Source organism: Sceloporus occidentalis, unplaced genomic scaffold (assembly GCF_023333645.1).
Source record: "Sceloporus occidentalis isolate IW3139 unplaced genomic scaffold, rSceOcc1.0.p SCAF_2, whole genome shotgun sequence".
NCBI classification, from domain to species: Eukaryota; Metazoa; Chordata; class Lepidosauria; order Squamata; family Phrynosomatidae; genus Sceloporus; species Sceloporus occidentalis.
In genome coordinates, this window is record NW_028316982.1 from 8687529 (window position 1) to 8713814 (window position 26286).

At 43.4% G+C, this 26286-nt stretch overlaps 1 protein-coding gene across 15 annotated transcripts in view; it reads left to right on the forward strand.

Annotated features, from left to right (window-relative positions):
• Positions 1–26286, forward strand: part of EIF4G1 (eukaryotic translation initiation factor 4 gamma 1) — a 104089-nt gene that overhangs the window by 39622 nt on the left and 38181 nt on the right. For 13 of the 15 annotated variants that reach the window (XM_089508693.1, XM_089508692.1, XM_089508694.1 and 10 more), the window contains 4 exons: positions 701–874; positions 3386–3485; positions 13736–13836; positions 24148–24240. In XM_089508693.1, coding sequence (XP_089364819.1) covers positions 701–874; positions 3386–3485; positions 13736–13836; positions 24148–24240 — 468 coding nt within the window. Of the gene's footprint in view, positions 1–700; positions 875–3385; positions 3486–13735; positions 13837–15435; positions 15650–24147; positions 24241–26286 lie in introns of those variants that run through there. The other 2 variants (XM_089508704.1, XM_089508706.1) reach the window with 2 other exon arrangements.

The following is a 26286-nucleotide window of genomic DNA, read 5'->3' on the forward strand; positions in this document are numbered from 1 at the left end:
TTTGCATTTTGTGTCCTCATTACACATTTATGTTTGGATTTGTTTTGCAGAATCAAAGCTGTTTCATTCATTTGAGGAAGGAAGACCTGAGAATATATCATATTGTTAAGGCAGACTATATATGATAGAGAATTAGCAAAAGTTGAACTTATCCTTTGTCACTACTGTACCTAAAACAGCAACACATTTCCAGCAATGAATTTGACAGCAGGTCAGCATTATGAGACAGAGGTTAAGGTGCCATCCCATTCTTTGCTTCCCAGTGTGGCCCTCCAGGTTGCTGACCAAAGTTACTGGAAGATTGGCACCAACCTTCAGGACCTATTCCCCATCTTATTATAGAGTAGTTCTGCCACTTGGAAGACTAGAACACGGCATAGTGTCATGCAGAAATTGCCCACAAGTCAGTTTTTTCTCTGCAGCCTCCTGAGTTTGAAATTTGCCTTCTTCTAAAAACAAAACCAATAGCTTGGTTTGCAAGGAGTGTGCTGGAGCTGCCAGCTTTTGTATTAGCCATCGTGTTCTGTGTTTTCAGCTGAGGCGAATTCCTGCACGCAACATTCACAGAGTCACAGTCTTTGGGTGGATGGGGAAGGTGACAGTGGGGCTGACAAAGGGGGAGCTGTGGTGTCTCGGAGACTTTTCCAGCCAGGCCTTGCTAACCAAGCATGCCCTGCTCTCTTTCCTTTCTCCCTTGAAGCATTTCTACCAGAGCAGGCCCCAGCCTCCGACAAGTGCTTCCCGGGTGCAGAGTAACGCGTCGGCTCGGCCTGGCCCACCCGCTCATGTTTATCCAGCTGCTTCCCAGGTGATGATGATTCCCTCACAGATCTCCTACCCTGCTTCGCAAGGCGCCTACTACATCCCCGGACAGGTGAGGGCTAGGTTGGGGGCCAAGGCTGTCTCTGTGGAGGACACCTTTCTAGATGATGGATGTTTTTGGGAGCCTGCTGCTAGGTTGCTTCCCTGTTTGATTCCAGTTGTGTTGTGGGTCAGGCTTCTACCCTGTTCTGTGGTGCCTTCCCCTAACAACGTACCTGCTTGCCAGTAGTACCATAGCCTTGGTTTCCCTGTTTCTTATGGTTATGGATGGATTCTGCTATCTTTGTTTTATGAGGGTAATAAATAAAACTACAGTTGCTCCTTGGAACTCGCTGGGGATCTGTTCTGGACCCCCCCCCCCGTGTTCCAAACCCCATGTATATTCATTCCCCATAGACTTGAATGGGGCATGTGCACGTGGGGCATACGCCACGGGCATGCATCCCATTGAGGTTAACAGTGGTCACCCCTCTGCGAATTTTCAAGTCCGTAGCTTTCAAGTACACAGACTTGGAGAAGTGACTGTAATTGGATTATATCACAGCTTATGTATGCACGTTCAAATCTTGTTTGTAAATGTGCTGATCTAATATTGACTGCTGGAAGCCACTAGGAAAATTGGAGAATTGTCCACTGTACTCGTGAGGAGCAACAACAGACATTTGGTGTGTCAGATGTGATATGTGTTTTACTTAGTGAGAAAAAAGAACTTTGGAGACAGTGGAACTGTGCTTTTAATAATCCTGCTGAGTGGATATTTCTGTTTCCATGAGACTTGTGGACCATAGTATCAGTGATTGCATGCTAACTACTATACCCTGTGCTTCTTTGTCCATCCCAGTTGAGTTTGTATCTTCTGCCATTTTAGAAAGTCACACAGGCTTGGGCTTTGGTGAGTCACCCAAAATTGAAGGATGACCAGTGAAAATACCTTCAGACTTTATTGAATGGGGTAGTTTGGATAGATACCTTGGCTGATCATGATGGAACATTGGGTCTCCTTAGTTATGTTGTCCCTGGTAATTTGCTTATGAGTCAGTCCCTCTACAGCTGCAGAGTTTAATGAATTAATATATTTTGATCAGTTGAAAACAGTAATTCTGGGGAAATGAGTAGCAGTTTTATATTTTTATAAAATTTTAGTCCTTTCAGAAGCTGCAAATGGTAAGTATCTTTTTTTTAAAAAAGAGCTGTTTCCTACATGCAGCAAAAGGACACCTCACAGGTGATGCCTTCTATGTCATGTGGATACATAATCTTAAAAAAAACACACACCAATTGTGTAGATTTATAAAAAGAACTTTGTGAGGTTTTTAATGTGAAAATATATACAAATTTAAACTATTAAAAGACTTGTAAAATTAATTAGATTTCTTCAATCTGTCTACTCCTCAGTGTTTCTCACCCAGAATATATATATGAGCTTTGTTATTACATATTTGCGAATGGGCCATATATCAGGCCTCTCAAGTGATGAGTATCCAGCTGCAGAGGCCTTCATACCAAAATCTGCTACATGGTTGTGAAAAAATACCTTGTGGATTTCTTTCCCTAAGGCCTAAGACAAAGTCCACTAAACACAAATGATTTCCAAGGTTTTATTAGAAAGCTTCTTAGGAATGATATTTCACAGTGAACATATGCCACAAATAACTAGACTTTTTCCCACTGAAAACCCCATCCCCCAGTAAGAGGTTGGGATAGTGGTCGTAGAACACTTCATGCTTCACACCAGGAGTGTAAATGTTGTGCTACAGATGGTTTTTGCCCAGGGAATTTGGGTTGTTAGCATCTGGAGGGCCACACAGTTCCCATCCCAGCTTTACACAAACTTGACTTGGTAGAGTTCAGTGCAAAGTAATTCATATTGGAAGGCTTCTGTGCCAGTTGTAAATAAGCAAGCCCAACAGCCAGAGCACACAATTGTTTGACTGGACAAAGAGTGAATAAATTGGCCCTGTGTGTGTATTGGTTAGAGCACTGGACTAGGCCTGGGGCAACCTCTATTCAGATCTCCACTCCCTCTCAGCTGTGGAACTTACTGGGTGATCCTGGGCTAATCATTTTCTTTCAGCTTGCCCAGCCTTCACAGGGTTGTTATGAGAATAAAAATTGTTCTGGAATGACAAAGAAAACAATATATAAAATGCCTTGAGCTGTGTGGAGGAAAGATGAGATTGAAATGTAATCAGTGAAATGAATGGCTCAGTTGAGTTGGATGCCCAAGCTAAGGTTGAGAGAAGCAGCTCTATGTATTGTCTCTGCACCAAGTGTAGTAAGGGTTGGCTTTAGTTTTGAGAACAGCAGCAGCAGATTGAAGGTGTCCAGCTTGATGAGTTCTTGGGTTGAATTTGCAAGACCTAACCTGAAGGGCCTCTGTTACCAAATTGTTGTCCATTATGCTCTTTTTGATCCTTCCCTCCCTGTTCCCTTACTGATTATGCTGTGCTTGATCCAGTTGACATTACTGTTTTGTACACCACAGTTACACTGCTTCCTCATCTTCTAACTAATGTAGAGCTACTCATTTGCTTTGTTTTTCCCCCCTTTCCTTTTGACCTAGGGACGCTCCACTTACGTTGTACCGACCCAGCAATATCCTGTCCAGCCAGGCGCTCCCAGCTTTTACCCTGGAGCAAGCCCCACAGAATTTGGCACCTATGGTAAGGAGACGTGTGTATGTGTGTGCATGCATGTGTGATGTAAGGCTGTGTGATGTAAGGCTGGCGCTGTGAAAAGCTTTTTTTCTTCTCTGCTGCATCTGCTTCTGTTCTTTGATCTTGGTCTGCAGCTTCATCTATACATTCAATACCTGTTGCTCGGTCATTGTTTCAATTTATTCTTGGGCAGTAGTATTGTTTAGCTAAAAGTACTATACAAAGTCAGTAGCCTGTCTCTTCAGTTGAATAACTCAACAACATCAAGGAAACTGATTGCAAGAAAATCTAGAATGGGAAGGACATAATATTGTGAACAGGAGAGATTAGTTCGACTGCATCCTTAAAGAGCAAAGTGAAAGGTGGATCTTGGTAGTGAAATGCCTGAAACTGGAGAATTCCAGTCGTGAATCCTATCCCTCCAAAAATGTGCATTAGCCCTATCTTGTGTTCAAAATACTCAGTTCAAAATCAGCATAATCTCCCTGGTTCAAAGCAGCTGCATCCTCTTCTAGGCTCCAAATTAATTTTTCATTTGTGTATACCTTTCCCATCAGACCACAATTTTTTAAGTTTCTTCCCAACTTCCTGGTCATTCAGGATATTGTTGACCAATATTTGTTTGAAAAAAAGATTGAGGAGGTTTCACTCTGATACCATCCTGGTTTAAGTGTTACAGTGTTGTTGCCCTGAGAAAAGGAGTGTGATTTGAATGGGTTTGGAGCTTTTCTGGGTTGGTGAGATGAGAAATCCACACAACTTCAGTCTTGAGAGTATACACTGACCAGAATAAGGCAGGAAGAGCAACACAGTTACATTTTACTTCACTTAGGGCAGAAAAATGAAATGCACAGATATAGGATGGGAGACACATTGCTGAATGAAAGTACATGTGAAAGAGATCTAGGAGTCCAAGTAGACCATAAGTTGAACATGAATCAACAGTGTGATGCGGCAGCTAAAAAGGCCAATGCAATTCTAGGCTGCATCAATAAAAGTATAGTGTCTAGATCAAGAGAAGTAATAGTGCCACTGTATTCTGCTCTGGTCAGGCCCCACCTAGAATATTGTGTCCAGTTCTGGGCACCACAATTCAAAAAGGACATTGCGAAACTGGAGCGTGTCCAGAGGAGGGCGACTAAAATGGTGAAAGGTCTGGAAACCTTGCCCTATGAGGAACGACTCAGGGAGCTGGTGATGTTTAGCCTGGAGAAGAGAAGGTTAAGAGGTGATATGATAGCCCTGTTTAAATATTTGAAAGGATGTCACATTGAGGAGGGAGCAAGCTTGTTTTCTGCTGCTCCAGAGAACAGGACCCGGAACATTGGATGCAAGCTACAGGAAAAGAGATTCCACCTCAACATTAGGAAGAACTTCCTGACAGTAAGGGCTGTTCAACAGTGGAACAAACTCCCCCGGAGTGTAGTGGAGTCTCCTTCCTTGGAGGTCTTTAAGCAGAGGCTGGATGGCCATCTGTTGGGGATGCCTTGATTTGGATTTCCTGCATGGCAGGGGGTTGGACTGGATGGCCCTTGTGGTCTCTTCCAATTCTATGATTCTATGATAGCTGAAGACAGACTTGGATGACTCCTTCCACAAAGCCATCTTGGAGACCAGATCTTTTCCCTTTCTTTGCTCAGAGTAGAGCTCTCTGTTTGTTCCTTCTTAAGACCTTTTTATTTGCTCTTAATTGGAATGTGCAAATATGCTTCTGCAAAGTCCAGGGGAACTAGGAAGTCTCCCCTGTGCAGTACCTCCCAAATGGACAACAGTGTTTCCATGCAGAAGCATTTGTCTGTAATGATGTTACTCAGGTGCTTTGAGTCCAAAATGAGTGGGAGGAGTCATCAAAGTGTGTCTTTAGCTATCAGGAGACCATGTTGTTTTTCTTCCCTTACTCTGGGCAATGATGGGAATAACCCAAGTTGTGTAGATTCCTCCTCTCAATCCAGAATGCACCTTCATGGTAAATATCATTTAACCACTGCACCACCAGGGCTCTTGATATAAATAAAGAGCCAAGACATATAAAGTATGAGAAACCAGCCCTCTAAATCATTGACTAAGGTAGGGAATAGCTAGTATGTGGCATGTTTCTAGATGAGGAGTGGGCAGAAAAAAGCTCTAGATCTCTAGATATTTGTAACACAATGGCAACATTATCCGATTCACATTTAACAGTAGGAACATAAAAATTATTTCTCTCTACCCGTAAATGATTTCAATAAAATGAGATAAACTTGGGATAATCAGGAGCTGGTTATTGTGCAGGACAGTGAGCTTCTGTCACTTGTGACACTGAAAATAATTTCTGATCTCAGAATTCTTTAATTCTGCTTATTTTGTCCCATGTTACAATGCATGATCATAGAATTCCAGGGAAAAAAACAAAGTAAATCTTTTGAACCTGAAGTCTGTCCACCTGTGTTCCAGATAGTTCCATTCACTGCTGTCCTTGTTAGTCCTGAGATTATACAAGGGATGAAGCAATGGAGAAAGAAGAAGGAGTACACAGTAAATCAAGCTGGATGTTTGGCTTTGTTTCACTTCCAGTGTTCAGAGAGGGATGAGAATTAAAGGAATTAAGAAAAGATGTTTGAGGAGGATTAATGAAAACCGTATGTGTATATTTGTGTATGTATATTCATGCAAAAGAAAATTTTGCTTGTGTAAAGTAGTTGTGTAAAGCAGAAAGGCATTGCACTGTAGTTTCACAGTGATTGCACAATGAGACAGCAAGTTGTCCTGTTTTGTTCTCATCTTAAGAATTCACTAGTGAACTGAGGCAGGCTGCTATCTTTTGATGTCTGTTTGCCAATTGGGATGCAAATACTAACAATTGTAAAGATTTCTTAGATAACACACACACAACACTCAGAAAGCTGTGTGACCCTTTACTGTCTCATTCTCTGGTTTTAGGGGAAATGAGTTGGTGGAGTTCTTCGAAAGAACGTGTGTATTTCTCAGTGACCCCATGTCACATTCCTTTCATGTAGAAAGCCAGCAGCCTTTCATAATCAGATACCCATTATATGTTTTGGACTTCAGCCCCTGTTATGCCCAGCCTCCATGGCCAATGGTCAGGAATGTGATTGCCTTGTAGTTCAACACATCTGGAGGATGCCACGTTGGGGGAAATAGCCCAGAGGTTGATGGAGCTCTCCCTGGATATCTTGAAATAGAGGCTGGATTTCCCACTTTGGATTTCCGGATTTCCCCCTGCATCAGTCAGGGGGGTTGTATGAAAAAGCCTACAAGCACCCCTTCCATGTGTTTCTGTGACATTGGGAAGATGTCTTCTAATACAGGTTAGCTTATTACATGAAGGGAAGTTTTTACGTTGAAGACAGATTTAAGAGTACAACCCTCCATCTGCCTTCTGCAGTGGCAGTCATAAATAAGTGGGAATCTGGATAGACTGGAAGAATGGCAATAGGATTGAGTATATAAACACAGTCAAATTGAAAATAGTCTTGGTCTCCCCTTCTTCCATGTTTGCTTGAGCAACTCCAGACCTTTAATTCTGTTAGGTAAGAGACAGTTTGGTGGCATAAGAAAGAAAAGAAAGGCGTGTAAGTTATGGCTTAGCTATATACAAGGGCACATTAATGTCAGAGTCATCCAAGACATTGGTTTTCCCATCACCATGTATGGATGCAAAAGTTGGGACAGTGAAGAAAGCAGATATGAAGAGTATCTGCTCATTTGAGATGTGGTGCTGGAGAAGGGTGCTAAGAACAACGAAAAAGACACAAATGGATCATTGAACAGATCAAGCCTGAAATCTCCTTGGAAGCCAAGATGATTGAACTGAGGCTTTCATACTTTGGCCACATGATGAGAAGGCATGACTCATTAGAAAAGACAATAATGCTGGGAAAGGTAGAGGGAAGTAGAAAGAGAGGAAGACCACCCACCATGGGCATGGATTTTCAGAAACTAAGAGCAGCGGAGGATAGGGAGTCTTGGAGATGTATCATCTGTAGGGTCACCATGACTCGGGGATGACTCAAGGGCAGTTATCAAACACAAAAGAGCTTCTGCCATAGAGAAGGTTTAGTGCCTTCATAAGTGTGGCCAAAGTGCAGCCATCCAGGACTTCACTTCCTAACATTCCATATCATTGTCTGTGTTGACTAAGGCTTTTGGGTGTTGTAGTCCATCAACATCTGGAGAATCACAGTTTACCCCCCTCTGGTCTAGAAATTTCCAGAAGGCATTTGATTGGTTGAGGAGGAAGGATAGTTGGGCAAATCATAGGCAAGGCATAGATTTAGACAGAAGGAAGAAGCCCACTTTGAGTAGTGATGAGGTGGAGTGCTATATTCAGATACATAAATAAAATAGATTTCCCCACCTTTCATAATGCTTATTTAGCGTGCCAGCTTCAGCTTATGCGAGTTTGTAGTACAAGATGCCTAGTCAATATCAGGTTGGAGAATATGCCTTAGCAGCCTCACAGTCTCACTCCATGTCTGTAATTCATTATACAGTTCTCATTCTGGACTGATTGCTTCTTCTGTTTGTTGCTGGAAGGTGCAAGGTGTACAGACTCCTAGAAGGTTCAAGCCTTTGTTTCATGCTCACATTTTGCTCCTTCTAATGTCATGAAACTTTGGTATTCTAGAATGATATTGAATGCAACTACTCTTGAAATATTATTGGAATTGTTCCCAAACTACAAACAGATTGGATGGAAAACTGCAGCAGGTGGGTCCTGGTAGAAAGCATGGGAAATAGTCTAGCAGGAGCATCTTGCTGCATAAAATTGCAATGAAACAAATGGAGACTGTGCAGTTCTCTCACAGTATGCATTCAATCTCAGTACTTGTTTTCAACATTTCTGTCTTACTCTTCAACACAAGAAAAGAGTTCCCAGATAGACTTGTTTAAAGAAGATCTCTAAAACATGAGTTAGTGTGGAAGAGAGAGCAAGACCTGTACCCTCTCCTGGGGCACTTTCTTTCTCTTCCAGTTTCTGGTAAGGACAGTTTAATGTTTAACTACCTTGTGAGTTGTTGTGCAGACTTTAGCCCTAGCCTGCATTTGGATTACTGCAGCAGCACAGAGGCCAACAGTGGATTTGTTGGCAGCCCCTGATCTGTTTGCCCCTTAAGTAAATTTTAGCAGATGTTTCAATGCCGGCTGCATGTTTGAGGGTGAGCCCTTGAGTGAGTGTGAACATAAACGGAACAAGAGATAGCGTGTTCCAAACTGTCCCTGTCCAGATTTGTCACTCTTGGAATACGTGCTTACTGTATAGTTTCCCCGGATTTAATGTTTCTCTAGAGGTCTTTGGTTTCTGACTTGCCGGAGGTTTTGGCCCTCCTCTCACCTCCATCCCCCTCCCTCCAATGGTGCTCACATGCTCACTGAGGGCCAGGGCTATATTTAGCCTGGACCTGTCCCAGGCATCTCCTGCAGACTCAGAAATGTGAGCTTAGGCCTCCATCCCATCCCAGGCCTGCATGTCATAGTGTTTTTGCTGCTGCGGAGGTGGCAAAAAAGGGGAGGGGGGAGAGATACATCTGCCTACAACTTCTTTTCAGAAAGGTAGGTGCATTGAGCCTCTTCAGGAAAGGACTGAGCTGCCAACGGGTGATGCTTAGGTTGGACCTGTCTAATCTTTGCCAGGTTCTATACAGCTGGGGAGGGGGCCCTTAAAGCTGGAAAGATTGAGAAGAGTTGAGAGAAAAAGCCTAGCGAGTTCAGGGCTTCAAAATGGTCTCCGTCTCTTGATGTTGGAGAGACAGGCGGCAGCCCAGCCAGCTTCAGTTTCTCTCTTGACCCAGGGCTTTGTTGAAAGGAGAAGATGAGCCTACTTTCCCTCCCCACTGCCCAGCTCCTAAAAGGTCCTCCAAGACGCAAGCTGTGGCAGTGTCACTTTTCCATGATGGTTGCAGCCCATGAAGGCAGCCTGCGTCACAACTGGCTTGCCGGGTTGCTTCTGCTGCTGCTACTTCTGCCTTGGGGATGGCTGTCAGGCCGCAAAGGTGTTGCTCGACTCCCCACCCATAAAGTTTATTAGGCCAGATGAGTCAGCACAGTCCGTATGCTGCTGCCATGTGCTCAGAACGGGTTAGACCAGTCAGTGCAGTAGCTATTTCTTCATATATATTATATTTCTTTTTCAAGGTCTAAGATCTGGCACATCTAAGCTGTCTGTAGGCTTATGGACTTGGTGGCATTAGGGGTGGCAAACATTCTGACTGGAGAGAGAGAGACCCACAGTGGGTCTGGAAAAGGCTGTCTTGACTGCTAATGCTTTTTGTTTATGCTGGCTCACATCCTTCCCTTTAAAGAAAGCAGGGATAATTGCTGGGCTACATCTTTCTTCATCCCTTAACATCAGCTATGCTGTCTAGGGCTAATGGGAGCTACAGTCCAACAGTATTGACTATCATTGCTTTGTTGTTGTTATTGTCAGCCTCGAATCATGGCGACCCTGTGGATTATTATTATTTATTATTTTATTTACTTATATCCTGCCTTTCTCCCAATATAGGGACTCAAGGTGGCAAACAGCAAATTTAAAACAATACAATTAAAAATAGTACAAAACATTAAAATGTATAATTGAAAAACAGTTACACAATTTTAAAATAGTTATACATTAAATAATAAATAAATAAAACTTTTATTTACATCCCGCTCTTCTGTAGCAAGACAATCATACTTTAAATAATAAATAAATAAAACTTTTATTTATATCCCGCTCTTCTGTAGCAAGACAATCGGAGCAGCTCAAACTAAAATGTCCCTATACAGTATAATACATAAAATTACAATATCCCCCCCCCCCGTTAAAAAAAATTAAATATATTAAAATTAAAAGCGTTTTAAAATCAATTTATAATAAAGATAACATAGGCCGGGGGGGGGGGTTAGTAAATACGTGGTATGAGGGGGTAATCAATCTGTGGCTGGGGAATTTATTTGGGAAAGGCCTGCCGGAAGAGATCCATCTTGACAGCCTTTTTGAAGCTGTCTAAGTTAGTAATTTGACGGATCTCATGCAGCAGGCCGTTCCATAGCCTGGGAGCAGTTGCAGAAAAGGTAACATGTTAAAACTCTTCACAGTTTAATTGGTTTTTAAATTTTATATTTACATAGTTTAATATTGTTGTACTATTTTTAAATTGTATTGTTTTACACTTGTTGTTTCATGCCTTGAGTCCCTGTATTGGGAGAAAGGCAGACTATAAGAAAATAATTAATAATAATAATATATACATGCATACATGATATATACATGATATATAATAATCATATATACATGATAGCCTTGGCTGAAGAGCGGGGTATAAATTATTGTTGTTGTTGTTGTTGTTGTTGTTGTTGTTATTATTATTATACATACATACATACCTCTTAAAGTCTGAATAGCACAGCATTTAAAACCCAACCCTTGACATATGGAGAAAGTGTGATGGCACAAGAATGTTTTTATCTGTTGAGACATCTCCAAGACTTCCTGTCCTGCACTGCTCTGCTTAGGTCCTGTAAATTCATAACCACGATCTTTCTAATAGAGTTTATCCACCTAGTGTGCAATCTTCCTCTCTTTTTGCTTCTCTCCACCTTTCATAGCATTATAGTCTTTTTAATGAGTCATGTCTTCTCATGATGTTTCTAAAATACAACAGGTTCAACTTGATCATCTTGGCTTCCAGAGACGTTTCAGGCTTGATCTGTTCAAAGACCCATTTGTTTGTCTTTTTGGCCATCCACAATATCTTGAGCACTATTCTCCAGCACCACACCTCTAATGAGTTTATTTTTCTCCTGTCCATTTTCTTCACTGTCCAGCTCTCACGTCTGTCCATGGTGGTGGAGATCTTTGCTTTAGGGATCCCCAAGTGGCTTATGTTGGGCTTCCATGGATGCCAACTGTTGATCAGATTTGTGCTGCCTTGGCTTGGGCTGTCTAAAAGCATACAGTCTTCCTTGAGCCTTCAGTGTTTTTCTTTGTCATCTCTTCCCAGGTTTTAACATCTGGCAGTTAGCTCACAGTATCTGGTTCAGCTCAGCCCAGCAGGCAGCCATGTCTATAGGAGACTGACCTGTGGCAGCTCTGATATTTCTGTTCATCTTAATATGCAAGGCCTTCCAAATGTTTCAGTCTGCAATTCCATCAGCCCTAGCCAGCATAGCCAATAGTGAGAAATTATGGGTGTTGTGGTCCAAAAGCACCCCACCACCATGCCTACCCCCTTTTTAGATCTATCTTTCTTCTCAGTTCTCTTCCAGTGGTCAGCTAGATGTACATTTTGAGTTTACAGTGGGCCCTCGGTATCCTCTGGGTTTGGTTCCAACCTATGGATGCTCAAGTTCCATTATATACAATGGTGCAATAAAATAGCATCCCTTATATAAAATGGTAACGTGAAGGTTTGCTTTTTGGAATTTATATATTTTTGAATGTTTTCAAGCTGTGGATGCAAAATCTGTGGGGACAGAGGGCCTGACAGTTGTTTTCCATTTTGAATCATTTCAGAATTCCCCTAAATGCTTTGTAAAGTGCATTGGAGTTGTGTGGGCCATAATTAAAATCCCACCTCTGTTGGGCTGGAGTCTGCCTATCACTAGATTTGGCTCGGGCAAAATAAATCTTTCTTTGCATGATGCATAGTTAACATATGGAATTAGCTGGTACAAGGTATGGTAGCATCTTCTGACTTAGTTGGTCTTAAAAAAGCTGTTTAACTAATAATCATGAACAATTAGTCTTTTCGATGGTGGCCACGGTGGCTGTGTGACTTTCAGGTTTATTGTGTAGTATGCCACTGAATGCCAGCTAGTGGGAACGGTCTAATTAAATATTTGTAAGCTGCTCTAAGAGCATTTCTAAAGAATGAGGTATAACTACTACTACTACTACTACTACTACTGATAATAATAATAATGGAAGGAACCTTGTGCTTTACTTAAGAGCTTGAAAATTTTACTTTTTGTAACATTCCCACAACCCACTCTCCAGCCACTAGCCATGCTGGCATAGGAATTTTGGCAGATTTTCTGAGCTCTTTTTGTCCCGATCCAGGAAGGCTCTTACTATATCCTTATGTGTAGCAGGCTGTTGATTGTGAAAACTTACTCCAAGTTGGTTTAGGGCTAGGATGAGTCTTTAATGTGTGGTTGCCAAGATGTGGGATGATAGGTTTCATCATTGGAAATGAGAAATATTCTTTCAGGCCTGAAAAATGTAATCTTTTCAGGTACCGTAGAGTTCTTGTGGCTACATATCCAACAACCTTTCTCCTTTAGTTGTGTGCCTTGGAGCAGCAGTGGCCAGATTGTGTCCCTCCAGAGGTACAGGGCTCCAACCCCCATCCATCCCATCTAGCATGCCCAGTAATCAGAAATGATGGGACACAGTTCTAGAAATCGTTATTTTTTTTTACATGATTGCTCCTTCGTATTTTTCCAGAAGTGTCCTAGTCTGCTGTATATTTTTTGTCTTGCAGAATCTTAGACATGAAATTATTTTACTCATAGGAGGATTAGGAAGTTGGAAAATATGTATGTTGGGAGGGAGAATGGCGATGAGACTTGAAGGATTGCTGTGGGAAGGGATAACTGCTTCTGTATTGGATTCTTGTCTCTGTTCTTTTTCTAGTGACAGAATTAAATTCTCTTCTGTTCATGTAGCTAATTGCAAAATAAATGCGGAGGAAGAGCTAAGAAGGTGACCCAGGAAGTTCTGACAAATGTAATTCCAGATCTAGAATGCTGTGCCTTCCCTCCAAGCAAGGGTGGCTACAGATTTAACAAGACACAATGGAGGCAGTTTGGTGTACTTTGATCTGAGTTGGGTAGGGTGTTATAGCCTCAAAATAGGGGGTTGTCCAGGGTGAGGAAATGGGGTGGCTCAGATATGCTTGGTCTCAGGGAGAAAGAATGTTGAGATGCTGCTTGTGTGAACTTGTTGGTCAGGTTTTTGACATCCAACCAGAGCTAGAGGCAAACGTGCCACTCTTGGGCCTCCTGCTTGCTTCAGAGTTCCTGCTTTGCCAGCTGGGAGTGTGTATGTGTTTGTGTATTTGTTGTGCATAAGGGGTCTCAAGCCATGGTTTGCCTGACACTAACCACGGGAATGCTGGATGAGGTACTTCTCTGTGCTGTTTGATGGCTCTACTTCCAGGCTTATCTTTGTAGGTCGTGAGATGCTAAGAGTTCCTAGACATGCCACAGTCATCATCTTCCTTTTTGAACTCTGGGACTGCAGTATCTTAACTTTTCCTCTTCTTTCCTAGCTGGTGCATATTACCCTGCCCAGAGTGTGCAACAGTTCCCAGCTGCCCAGGTCATGATGAATCAGCAGCCACCAATCCCGCCAAAGCGAGAGCGTAAGACGGTAAGACAGAAGCTGGGGATTGGTTCCTGCTGGGTGGGATTGTATAAAGTTTATTTGAAAACCACTTTTCCCCCCTTGGTTGGTTGCTCAGTCTATGCCTCTCATGTCTCTTTCCTCTATCTTTATTAGGCAGTGTCTCTAGTTTTCCTGTGTCTTCTATATGAGACTGGACAAAAATTCTAGGTGTTGTGGCTGCTCAGGAACCTGGGAATTTGGATTCTGTCGTCTCAAATTGAGATGTATTTTGTTTCGTTCCATTTTATGTTAACGCTGCAGGACATGTGACTAAAGTTTTAAATGTTTAAGGGGACACATTTATGGGTCCTAAGTTTGCTACATGGTGGAATCATTTGTAGTCTACTCACAAGTAAGTCCCTCTGAGTGTCAGTGAGATATATTCTCAAGTCTGCTGGGGATTGCATCATTCATTTTCCAATAAGAGCAGGTTTCGGAAGCCAAGCCATTTGCTAGCTAGATGGTCCCAGGACAAGGATCAGTGCAACAGGAAATACATGTAGTCTGCTTATATTATTGAGATGAATTGGATTTTCTAAAAAGGGAGTGCTGATGTTTAAGGATCTGGGAAAAACCATAGCTAAGCACATGCTTTGCATGTTATGAGGATCTGACATCTCCCATTTAAAAAGATTTCAGCCGACAGCTGTGGGAAGGGCTTCAGCCAGAGATATTGGAGAGCCACTGCTAGTTAGAATACAGGGTACTGTGTTTAATGTAATACTGATTAATTCATGGTATAATGATGTGTTCTATATGAGCCTGCCAAGAAGTGACTTCATTTGCCACAGAAGTGATGTTCCTTAATCCTAAACGTGAGCAGATTTGTTCTGTTTAGTTATTGGTGAAGGGATGGCATTCTGCACATGCTCTCAACTTTTCACAGTTTTATAAATTGTGGAGCCAGACCTGGGGAAACCTACTTTCTTGGAGTATTAACTCCCAGTGCCCTCTAGCCAAAATGGTCACTGACCACGCTTGCTGAGGAATTTCAGAAGTTGCAGTCCAAAAAAATAACTTTTCCTAGTTGTAATATGGGTGATAGGTTCCAAGGCTCTGCCCTGGCACAGATGAATTCCTGGTTGGTATCCCGCCTTAAAACCATAATTATCCTGGACAGGTGCCCCTTCTCTTTGTTTTCTTCCTGATGTGTCGATCCACTTGGTGATTTAAGAGCCTCTAAAGTACAGTGAGTTTTAAATGCCAGTATAAAAAACCCAAACAAACTAATTTCTTCTTTTCCCAATGCTGGGTTCTTTGCATATTTGGTTGTCCAGTCCTAATGTCCTGAAGGGAGCAGCCATTTTATTCCAAGCTGCACTAGAAACTCTTAGCTGCCTGGGAAGTTCAAAGATATAATTGTGGTGTTGGTCTGGAAAATCAATATGCAAAGGGATCTTGTAGCACCTTTGAGACTAACTGAAAGAAAGAGCTTTCGTAGACATGAGCCTACTTCCTCAGATGCATGCAACAGGCATAGCTGCCCCCCCCCCCAAAAAAAAACACCTGGGAAGATTTCGGTAGTGCGTTTGGCAGGAAAAGAGAATGGGGCCCACTTCTGTGTGTGTGGTTGTGTAACTGCTGCTGCAGAGAATGTGGCAATAAGGGTCAAAGTTCAGTAAGGTGGAGGAATCTGGAATGTGACTGAGCAGAGCAGTGAGAATTTTCAGTGGGAACAGGGCTGGAGTTGTAGAGGCAGAGCCTGGTTGATTTGTGCTTGTATGGACGTCTGCATTAATGTTGAGGCACGAGAACAACTTCAACATGATTGGTTTCTGCATCCCTGAAGAGGGACCAGGTGAGGCATATGAATACGTGGAGTTGCCTTTTGGCAACTGATAGGTTTGGCTCCTATCATATAGGCCTCCCCTTGTACTTCAAGGTCCTTTATCTTAAGAGCCATGTTGGTTGAGATAAGGGGCATAGGCTTCTTGATAGCAGCTCCTCTCAACATAGCATTTGCCCTCCAGATTTAGTCTGTTTTATATAAGAGAATATCCAAAATCACTTTTTCTTCTAATAAGGTGTGACTTGCTAGCCTTTCAGCTGTTAAGTATTTCACTTACTCTGGTGCTCCTTTTAGGTATCCTTTATCTAAGTTTATCACTGGTAATTTTGTAGCTTTGTGGCTTTATGCAGTATGTTTTCTTGTTCTTGTTAGTAAGTTTGATTGGTTGTTAGGTGTCTTTAGTACTCTGTGGAACCAAATAGTGAGTTGGAAGATGCAATAATAATGACTAGAGTAAAAGGTTGCTGATGGAGCTTGGAGCCATGCTGAAGCTACACCCCTGTCACTAGCTGTAAACATATTAATTAAGATATTGCAGGGTGTTGCTCTGTTGATGGTGTTATGTGCTGCAATGTCCACGTTCTCTCAGCTGTAAGAATGAGAGTGTGGCTTGGCCTTGGTTATCATCTTCTCTCCTCCACCCAGTGTAGAACATAGCAATCGGAATGAGAGGCACATACAGTGTACATTTAAAAATGTGGTTTCTCTTTGTTCAAGAGCTGTATTCTGTGGGCATAGCAAGAAAAATAACAGGGAGAATGATGTACTGCAGAAAGCACATGACTCATGACCACAGCTTGAAAAAGTTACTTTTTTGATTCTGCAAGTTGTAATCCAAAACCACAGTTTTCCCATGTGCAGCCCAAGACCTACTCTGTATGATGTCCTTCCCAGGGCCTCCTTGCATGTGTAGAATCTTCAGAAAGAGGTCTTCTGTGTTTGCTTCCAGCTGTTGCCACTGGCTGGAGAGACAGATCCAACAATGTGTTTTGCTAGCCCTTTGTAAAAACAATTGTTAGAACAACATAATACAGACCAGCATCCTAGTGTTTAATACAGCAATGATCTTCAATAGCTGTTGAGAGCCACAAAATTTGGAAATTGTGTTCATTTCAGGTAGAGTTGATTTTGATGGTGTTAGCTATCTATTTAATTTGTATGCCACCTTTCTCCCAGACTGAAACACAAGGCAGCTCCCAGAGAGAACCAATTTAAAAAACACATACATTATTTTTTTTAAAAAAAAGAAACACAGAGAGAGAGAGAGAGAGAGAGTTAACATCACCATGTAAAGCAAAATAAAATGGTTGTGGTCTTGTATCCACAATCAGTAGTTGGGTTGGTTGCCTGCGTGCCTTACAGCTGAGGCTAGGCTACAGCCCATCCACTTGTTGGCTGGCAGCAAAAATTTGATGTCAGGGTTGTAGAGAGTGGCTCTGTCTGTTTCTGCTGCAGTAGCTTCTGTTTCAAAGCCAGCTTGGAGGTGATGAATCTCCTGTGAGTGCAGATTGCTACTTGTACATGAGACCTACTTCTCATATCAGTGAGAGACACAGGCATGGAAGATATACTGAGGCTGTGAAAATTCCTATAGGAATTAGTCTGTGGCTGCTGCCATAGTGCAGAATTAATGCAGTTTGGCATGGTATCTTTTCTGGCAGGTCATTCCACAGTCTGGGGGGCAGCAGACAAAAAGGACCTCTGAGAAACCATTTGAGTCCTGGACAGTTTGAGCAAACATTTTCCAATGGACCTGAGTGTACAGTGCTGATTGTATGGGATTGTAATCTAGCAAAGTAGTTCTCATGTTCCAATGCATCAGGATATAACAAGGATATAACAAGAGCAATCCTGGCTCAGACCAAAAAGCCTATCCTTTTCAGCGTCCTGTTTCCCATGATGGCCAACCAAATGCGAGCAAGGAGGGCAGGAGATGAATGAAGTGGCTTTCTCTTGCTGTTCTGACTCCATGAATGGCAGCTGAAAGGCATCATTTCTCTGATAGTTTGAAGATTTGTGATTCTATTTGTGTGATCTACACTCACCGATGCAGATCAGAACTACTCCTTACTATTGCTGTGTTCACATTAAGCGTGTTGTATTACCTTCTGACAATACAGTCTCATTGTGCTAAATTTGCCTGATGCTCAGGTGGCCAGCAATGCCACTAGGGTTGTAGATGCAGCTGTACTGATTTGGTTAAACCTATCAGAGCTTGTGCTCCATCAGCACAGTCTTTGAGAATCCTGGATCATCTCCACACCACAGTATGGTGGCAGATGCCTTTGATATTGGCAGCAATGCACAGTCACTCCTCCACATTAATGGGGACTGGGGCAAGGACACCCGTGAAAGTGGAAAAACTGAATATGTTAACCCTCCCTCAACATGAATAATAAACAGTGCCACCAAGAGCACCACCAGTAACTCTCTTTGCAACCTTGCAACACATAGCCTCTCCCACATTTCCAAATTGCTTCCACTTTCAATCTGATGTTAGCAGCCACCAGGCAGAGGATCCACCTTCTCTCCCCCTCCCCTCTACCGGCCAGGTAAATGCAACATTGTACCTTCCCCACTTTGACAAACTCTGCATTCTACTCATTTCCAAAGTCTTTCCACTTGAAATCTGATGTTTGCAGCCATTACCACAAAGGGAAGGTACAGTGTTGCTTTGGCTGGGAGAGAGGGGAAGGAGGAAGAGGGGAGAGAATTTGGATTCTTGGAGGTGGCTACAAACATCAGATTCAAGGGGAAGGACTTTGGAATTGAGGGGGATGCAAAGTCTGGCAGAGAAGGAGAATGTATGGTGTTGGTTTTCACTGGCTAGGAGAAAGAGTGGGTGGGAGCAGGGTGAAGATGTGGCTCTTGTTAAGCAGCAGCTACAAAGTCACAAATAATCCAAACTAGGAATCTGAAACCCGCGAATATGGAGGGCTGACTATATGGCCGTAATTGCTACTAGATGCTTGATAGCCCTATTCTCCACATATTAGTCTAACCCAGTGGTTCCCAAACTGCTCCACCAGATGTTTTGGACTTCAGCTCCCCGAATTCCTGAATGTCACCCAAGCTGGCTGGGGCTTCTGGGAAGAGAAGTCTAAAACACTTGGAGGACCAAGTTTTGGGAACCACTGGTCTAACCCAGAGATTCCCAAACTCTGGTCTTCTAGGTGCTTTGGATTTGAGCTCTCAAACACCTCAGCCATCTTGGTCAATGGTCTGGGATTCTGGGAGCTGAAGTCCACCATAACTAGAAGGCCAGAGTTTGGGAATCACTGGTCTAACCCCTCTAAAAGGCATCCAAGCTGGCAGCTATCACTGCATTTCATGGAAAGTGTAGTTTATCATGTGCACCAATGGAGCCAGACTGTCACATAGGGTTTAGCAAGGACCAATAGACTAACATTATCATGACTAGAGCTTTAGTAACTCCTAGAAATGTTTTTATATATTGGTGTATTTGCTTTTTGCCCCAAGGCATGAGACACACGTGTTAGTGCTGAAATGAAACATAAGCTATAAAACACTGTTGACTCTTAAGACTGCTGGTGCATCAGTTAACCAGCAACCACTGAAACACAATCTTGTTGCCTTCCAGCAATTTTGGAAAGAACCTCAGCCAGTCTTTGAAGGGGGAATGAACGTTTTACTTTTGGTTCAGCCCCCTGGGAATTTTCTTCCTTGGACATGGATACTACTGCATTTACGGGATTATGTCTTTGAGAGAGAGCTGATGTAGCACAATGGTTATTCCACAGATCTGTTGGGCTACAACTCCATTGTCTCCAACTGGCTGTGGTTGATGGGCATGGTAGACCAACACCCTGGAAGGCTCTGCTCTGGGTGTCAGCGACTCTGTAGCTTAAATTTCTCCTCAACCTAATGTGTCCTGAGGTCAGGTTACTGTCTGTCAACCTCAGCCCTCTTTAATAACACTGATGTGCCTTCCAAGGTGGTTTTTAAGGACTTCAGTAACATAATTACAGAAGCATTATGGATATTTTTAGCTTTATGGTTTAATAGTTTGTTTTGATGTCAAAGCATTTCAACATGGCAACTAACAATAGCATTCAGTATGAGTACAGTGTGGAAACAAAGACTAAAAACTCATGGTAAATACATATGAAACTAGTCAGTTCTGGGTTAAATATCCCCAAAAGGGTCTGAGAAACTAAACATGCTATCCCTAATGCTGAAAGGTTGACAGTATAGATGCCAGGCAAGTCTTGCTGCGATTCCACAGGCAGGTCTCCACCATCAGGAAGGCATTATGTCTGTCTGTTATCCATCTCAACTCACTTGGCCCTACATGTTACAATTTGGACCTGGTCATGATTGTGACCATCATGGTGTAGTGGTTTGAGCGTTAGACTGTGATCCCTTCTCTGCCATGGAAACCCACCTGGTGATCTTGGGCAAGGTACATACTCTCAGCCTCAGGGGAAGGCAACAGCAAACCTCCAAAGAACAAATCTTGCCAAGAAAACCCCCATGATAGGGTCGTTTTAGGATTGCTATAAGTCGGAAACGACTTGAAAACACTACCACAACATGATAGTAGCCTGGATTTTAGCCAGTCAGAAACATCAGACTCTCTTAATCTTTTATGAGCCGTTCTGTTGTGTGTATAAAAAGCTGATTGAAGTAAAGTTCAATGCTTGTGCAGTGATAGCATGGGGATGACAAAGTCAGGCTTGTTTGTCAGATTTCAGCACACTTGTTTTTGCTATAGTTTTTTGATGTTAAACTTTGGAGCCTTTCTCTGGAAAAAAAGTGCTGTAAGTTAGGGGAAAAAATCTTTCTGTGGTGTTTCAGAGAGGATGCTGTTGTGGGATATGCAGGTGAGCACATCCACAGTGCGGATGGAAGCAGGATCTTGATTGCACAGAGTTAATGGACAACCTGTCTTCAATATGCTGATTTCTCCACCCGGTCTTAAAATATTCCACTACATCAGAGAAGAATATTTAGCAGGTCATTGCACATAACTCACATTTTCTCCATTTTTGGTGTGCAACTGCACATTAGGTTGTATGAAGTTTTGGTATTAGTTTTACAGCAGCATTGGTATCCATGGCATTTTTGGAGTTAAATAAGGAAATGATTCCTTGCTCCATGAAGATTACAGTTGTAATTTTAATAGCAAAGGAAGATTGAAAGGGGGGGGGGTAGGAATGTTTGCCAGTAACTGTTACATGGATTTGTAACTGGTTGACCAGCCGAACCCAAAGGGTGCTCAACAATGGCTCCTTTTCATCCTGGAGAGAAGTGACCAGTGGGGTCCCACAGGGCTCTGTCCTGGGGCCAGTGTTATTCAACATCTTTATCAATGACCTGGATGACAGAATTGGGAGCATACTTATCAAATTTGCAGATGACACCAAATTAGGAGGAATAGCTAATACCCCAGAGGACAGGATCAAGATTCAAAATGACCTGAATAGACTAGAAAGCTGGGACAAAGCTAACAAAATGAAATTCAACACAGAGAAATGTAAGGTATTGCACTTAGGGCGGAAAAATAAAATGCACAGATATAGGATGGGTGACACCTGGCTGAATGAAACTACATGTGAAAGGGATCTAGGAGTCCAAGTAGACCACAAGTTGAACATGAGTGAACAGTGTGATGCGGCAGCTAAAAAGGCCAATGCAATTTTAGGCTGCATCAATAAAAGTATAGTGTCTAGATCAAGAGAAGTAATAGTGCCACTGTATTCTGCTTTGGTCAGGCCCCACCTGGAATATTGTGTCCAATTCTGGGCGCCACAATTCAGAAAGGACATTGAGAAACTGGAGCGTGTCCAAAGGAGGGCGACAAAAATGGTGAAGGGTCTGGAAACCATGCCCTATGAAGAACGACTTAGGGAGCTGGGGATGTTTAGCCTGGAGAAAAGAAGGTTAAGAGGTGATATGATAGCCCTGTTTAAATATTTGAAAGGATGTCATGTTGAAGAGGGAGCAAGCTTGTTTTCTGCTGCTCCAGAGAACAGGACCCAGAACAATGGATGCAAGCTACAGGAAAAGAGATTCCACCTGAACATTAGGAGGAACTTCCTGACAGTAAGGGCTGTTTGACAGTGGAATGCACTCCCTCGGAGGGTGATAGAGTCTCCTTCCTTGGAGGTCTTTAAACAGAGGCTGGATGGCCATCTGTCGGGGATGCTTTGATTTGGATTTCCTGCATGGCAGGGAGTTGGACTGGATGGCCCTAGTGGTCTCTTCCAACTCTACGATTCTATGATTTGTTTGAAAACTTGCTTGTTTTGTTGGAGATAAAGGAGTCAGAAGAAGGAAGACAAGAGAAAAGGAAGAATATCACTTCATGTCTGTAGAAGTCTCCTGATAGTATGTAGTCAAATCCCAGATGAGCACTCTTTAAAACAAAAGCACTTGGAAAATAAAACAGATCAGGTACTCTGGCTATACTTCAGAGGCTCTGAATTATGCTGTGTAACACTTGTTCCAGAGCTGATCATGAGTTCTTTTCACTGCTGAGATCTCAAGGAAGAGGGTGAGATTGAAGCATCTCCCTTCCCTCTATAGTGTGGCTGTTGTGCATGATTGTGTGTGCATCACAGATGTATCCCATGCTCATTAAGGCCACACATTCAAAAATCCACATAGAACTCATGACTGTCACCTTTGAGAATTTCATAGTATAGAGGCAATGTGCCCTAGAGGGAAATGATTTGCTTTTTTAGATTCCTTGGGCCACTGCTGGGTATAATTACATAGGAATCTGTGATAACACAGTCTTTTACTGTAGCCAAGCAAGCTTGCCTGGTAATGACATTTCAGCAACTTAGCTTTTCATAGCTTTCCTTTCTATAGATTATGCTTTCTGCCTTGACCATCTCTTAGTGGTAGGAGAGCAGTGTATGCTTGCACCCCAAGAGTGTTATGCAACTATTCCGCTTAGGAGCAGGGCTGGCCAATGGGTGTGTGCATTTCCCAGAGCATTGTGACATGGGTCAAGTCATATCAGAATGCATGGACTGTCCTATTGGGAAAAGGGGGGGGGGGGTAGGGAATTGTCCTATTAGGGAGAAACCAAATTGGGAAAAGCCTTTGTGTTGTGTTTTCTTCCAGTGCACTATTCCTTCCCTAGCTGTGGGTTCTCTGCTTCAGCTATAATCTCTGGGAGCATGCAGCTGAGTTAGTAGAGGCCAGCCTTGTCTTTCTCACTCAGCTGTTGTGTCCAGACCTGCCAAACAGAGCTTGCTTGTGACCTCATCAGTTGCTGCTAAGGATCTGTCTCCTCTTGGCTCCCTCCAACTGCCAGCCACCCACCCTGGGCGCTTAGGGCCAGGAGGAGGACCCTGCTTCCTCCTGGCCTCAGCCCTGTGGTAGGGCGGGAGGGAGCAAGGGTGGGGAGAGCCTGAGGGGTGTGCCAAGCTTTGAAGGACATGGCAGCTGGCTTGAGTGAGGTTAGCCCCCTGTCATGGGTGGTGTGAAGTCCTTGCCAAGTACCAGTTGTAGGGCAAGTTCAGGCCTCCACGTGGACCACCAAAAGCTGGATAGAGCCGTTTTCTGCTCTCTGTCTCCAGGATTCTCTGCACCTGTAAGACTTTCAGTGGGACAGGGATCCAAACAGTGTGGCTGTTAATAAGGGAAAGATAAATCCATAGATGTTAACCCCATTGATGGGTATTTCAAATGATCCCTTAGTGGATCCTCTCTGTGTTTAGTAGTAATTGATCATTAAGTACCAGCTGTTGTGGGAAAACAAGAAAGGACTGGTACCTTCATGCCTTGTTTGTGGAGGATTCTTTTTGGCATCTCGATGGTCGCTTTTGGAAACATAGCATTGAACTAAGAGGACCTTTTAAGTTAAGCCAAAAGTACAATTTCTTCATGTTTTCAACCTGCCTGCGGGAGCTAGACTTGAGAAACCCAGGTTGACGCTTCCACTGCCAATGAGAACCACTGTGGAATAGTGGTTGGAGTTGTATTGAAACTTGAGAAACCCAGATTGAAGCTTCCACTGACTCATGAAACACAGAGAGTGACCTTAGGCAGGTAGTCTGATCTACCTCACAGGGTTGTTGTAATGTTAAAATGGGAGAAGGAATCCCATGGATACCAATTTGATTGCATTGAAGGAAAGTTGGAGTGTAAATGTAAGAAACTGGGCAAGAGCGCTCAGTATACTCAGTCCCCAAATGAACTACAGCTCCTTGCCCTTTGTTTATCTTGAGTGGGTGGTGGAAGGGAGCAAAGTATGCTTTAGCAGTCAGTTATGTTCAGAACACCCTACCTCATCCTGCTACCCTTCAGATCTTGATTTCAATTCCCTTCAGCCTTTGCCAGCCTAAGCAATGGGCTAGAATCCTGAAAATGGTAGTCTAAAGGATCTGGAGGGCACAAGGTTAAGGAAGGCTGTCTTAAAAAGAGCAATACATTCTTCCCAGTAGGCTTCTCTCAGGTCCCACAGCATGTGGAACCCCTCAGTTTACCCTGCTGACATCAAATTTATTTTTTCTTCCACATTCGTCTGCCAGATCCGAATACGAGATCCAAATCAGGGTGGCAAGGATATCACAGAGGAAATTATGTCTGGCGCTAGAACGTCTTCTACTCCTACTCCTCCACAGGTAACTGGTGTTCTCTCTCCTCAACTTTGCTCTGCAATTAAGGTTTTTTTCATACACTAGTCCAGTGATGATAAACCCTTTTTAGTTCATCTGCTAGGGGCAGGGCTTCTACCCCCTGGATGGGTGCTGGGTGCTGGGGTGGGGCTTATGCCCTCCAGGGGGCGGGGTTTCTGCCCCCTTTTCAGAGGGAGGGAGCCTCTGGCTCCTCCCCCGGTGTTTGCCGGCCCCTGAGGGTCCCTTCTGGGGCCGTCAGAGGCCGGCAAAAGGACGGTCCCAGCCCCCTTCTCCTCAGCCTTCGCTTCCCGAGAAAGGGCTCCACGGAACCCTTTGGTGGGGAGTGAAGGGAAAGGGAGGAGGAGGAGGCCGGGCACGCGTCCCAGCCACATCTCCTCAGCCCTTCGCTCCCCGAGAAAGGGCTCCATGGAACCCTCTGGCGGGGAGCGAAGAGAAAGGGAGGAGGAGGAGACCGGGCACGCGTCCCAGCCCCCTTCTCCTTGGCCTTCGCTCTGCGTGAAAGGGCTCCATGGAGCCCTTTCGAGCAGAGCGAAGGGAAGCTGGGAGGGAAGAGGCCCGAAAATGTTAGGAAGGAGGCGGAAGGGGCACGCTCCCGTTCCACCTTCTCCCTCGCCCTGTACCTGGCGAAATCGCGCCGCGTGCCACCCATGGCACGCATGCAACGCGTTCACCATCACGGCACTAGTCACATCCTAATTTAACTGGCAACATATGCCTTTTGACTGAGAGTTAACTAGGTAGGAATCTGGGGCAAGGCCACACAGACAATCTCTATTTCATGTGAGCATTTGTGGCCCATCCTTGGAGTGAAATGTGTTCTCGGATGATAATATAAATCGGTCTGACTGCAGGTTTTACAATTACTGTGACTGTGGTGACCTGGGAAAAAGAGGTTGTTGTGACATGAGAACTGCTATTTTTCACTGAACAATCAAAGGCCTGCTCATGGCAAGGACAAGGTACAGCTGTATGTGTGAGGAATGAATATTTAGCCAATCTTAGGCCTGTTACAGACTGCCAAAATAAAGCTGCTTCGGGTCTCTTTGGAGGTATGCTATTTAACTGATGCATGGGTCCTAAGAGTTCGGAAGTCGCACCAAAGCCACACTCCATTCCTAAGCACTGGAGTGCAGCTTTGGTGCAGCTTCTGGATTCTTAGGATGCATGCATCATTTAAACAGCATACCTCCAAAGAGACCCGAAGCAGCTTTATTTTGGCAGTCTGTAACAGGCCCTTGTCTCTATGCCATTGCTCACCCCCTCTTCATGCCTATGTTGGATTTTTAGATGCTACTGCTGTACTTTATAAAATCATAAAATCTTTTCTTTAATACTTTTTGTCTCTTATGTCTATGAAAAGCATTTGAAATGTTCTTTGTAAAGCAACCTGACTGTTCTCCCATCATATTTTTGATGGGCCATGTTGATTTGGAGATCTTTTCCTGCTGTGGAGGGGGTGTAAATTTTGTTTTTGCTGTCAAAGCTTGCAGAAATGTGTTCTGTAATGGGGCTGCTATAAGTGGCTCGTGTCTCAGGTTCTCACCAAGGGTGTAAGTGGTCAGATTGTGTTTGCTTTATCTATTCCTTTCCACTACAAAAAAGAAGTTCAGCATGGCTAGCAATAATAAAATATCCACATTTGTGTGTTCGACTTTTGTGGATTTGATTATTCACAGATTCTTTGCTGCCACCTCTGTTGTTGCCCTATGCCAAATAAGGAACTGCAAGCCTCATCAGACTTGAGAAACTGCGAACATGTGGCAAAGTTTGTAAATCTCTATTAAAAATGGTTTAGGACAGCAATGGAGGTGGTGGATTGTTCCACCAGCTGCCCACCTCTGCCTTGTGACGGAACCCTGCTTCCTCAAGGCTTCTACAGTGGGTTTAATCTGCAGAATGTAATTTGTGTTAAATATTGGTTCTTTATTGGGAGGGGGGGGAGGCGGTTGAGTAATTTCCACTTTTGCATGAGTCCTATGCCCCTAATCCCAGTGAATGTGGAGGGCTGGCTGTACATTAAAAACAAAAGCT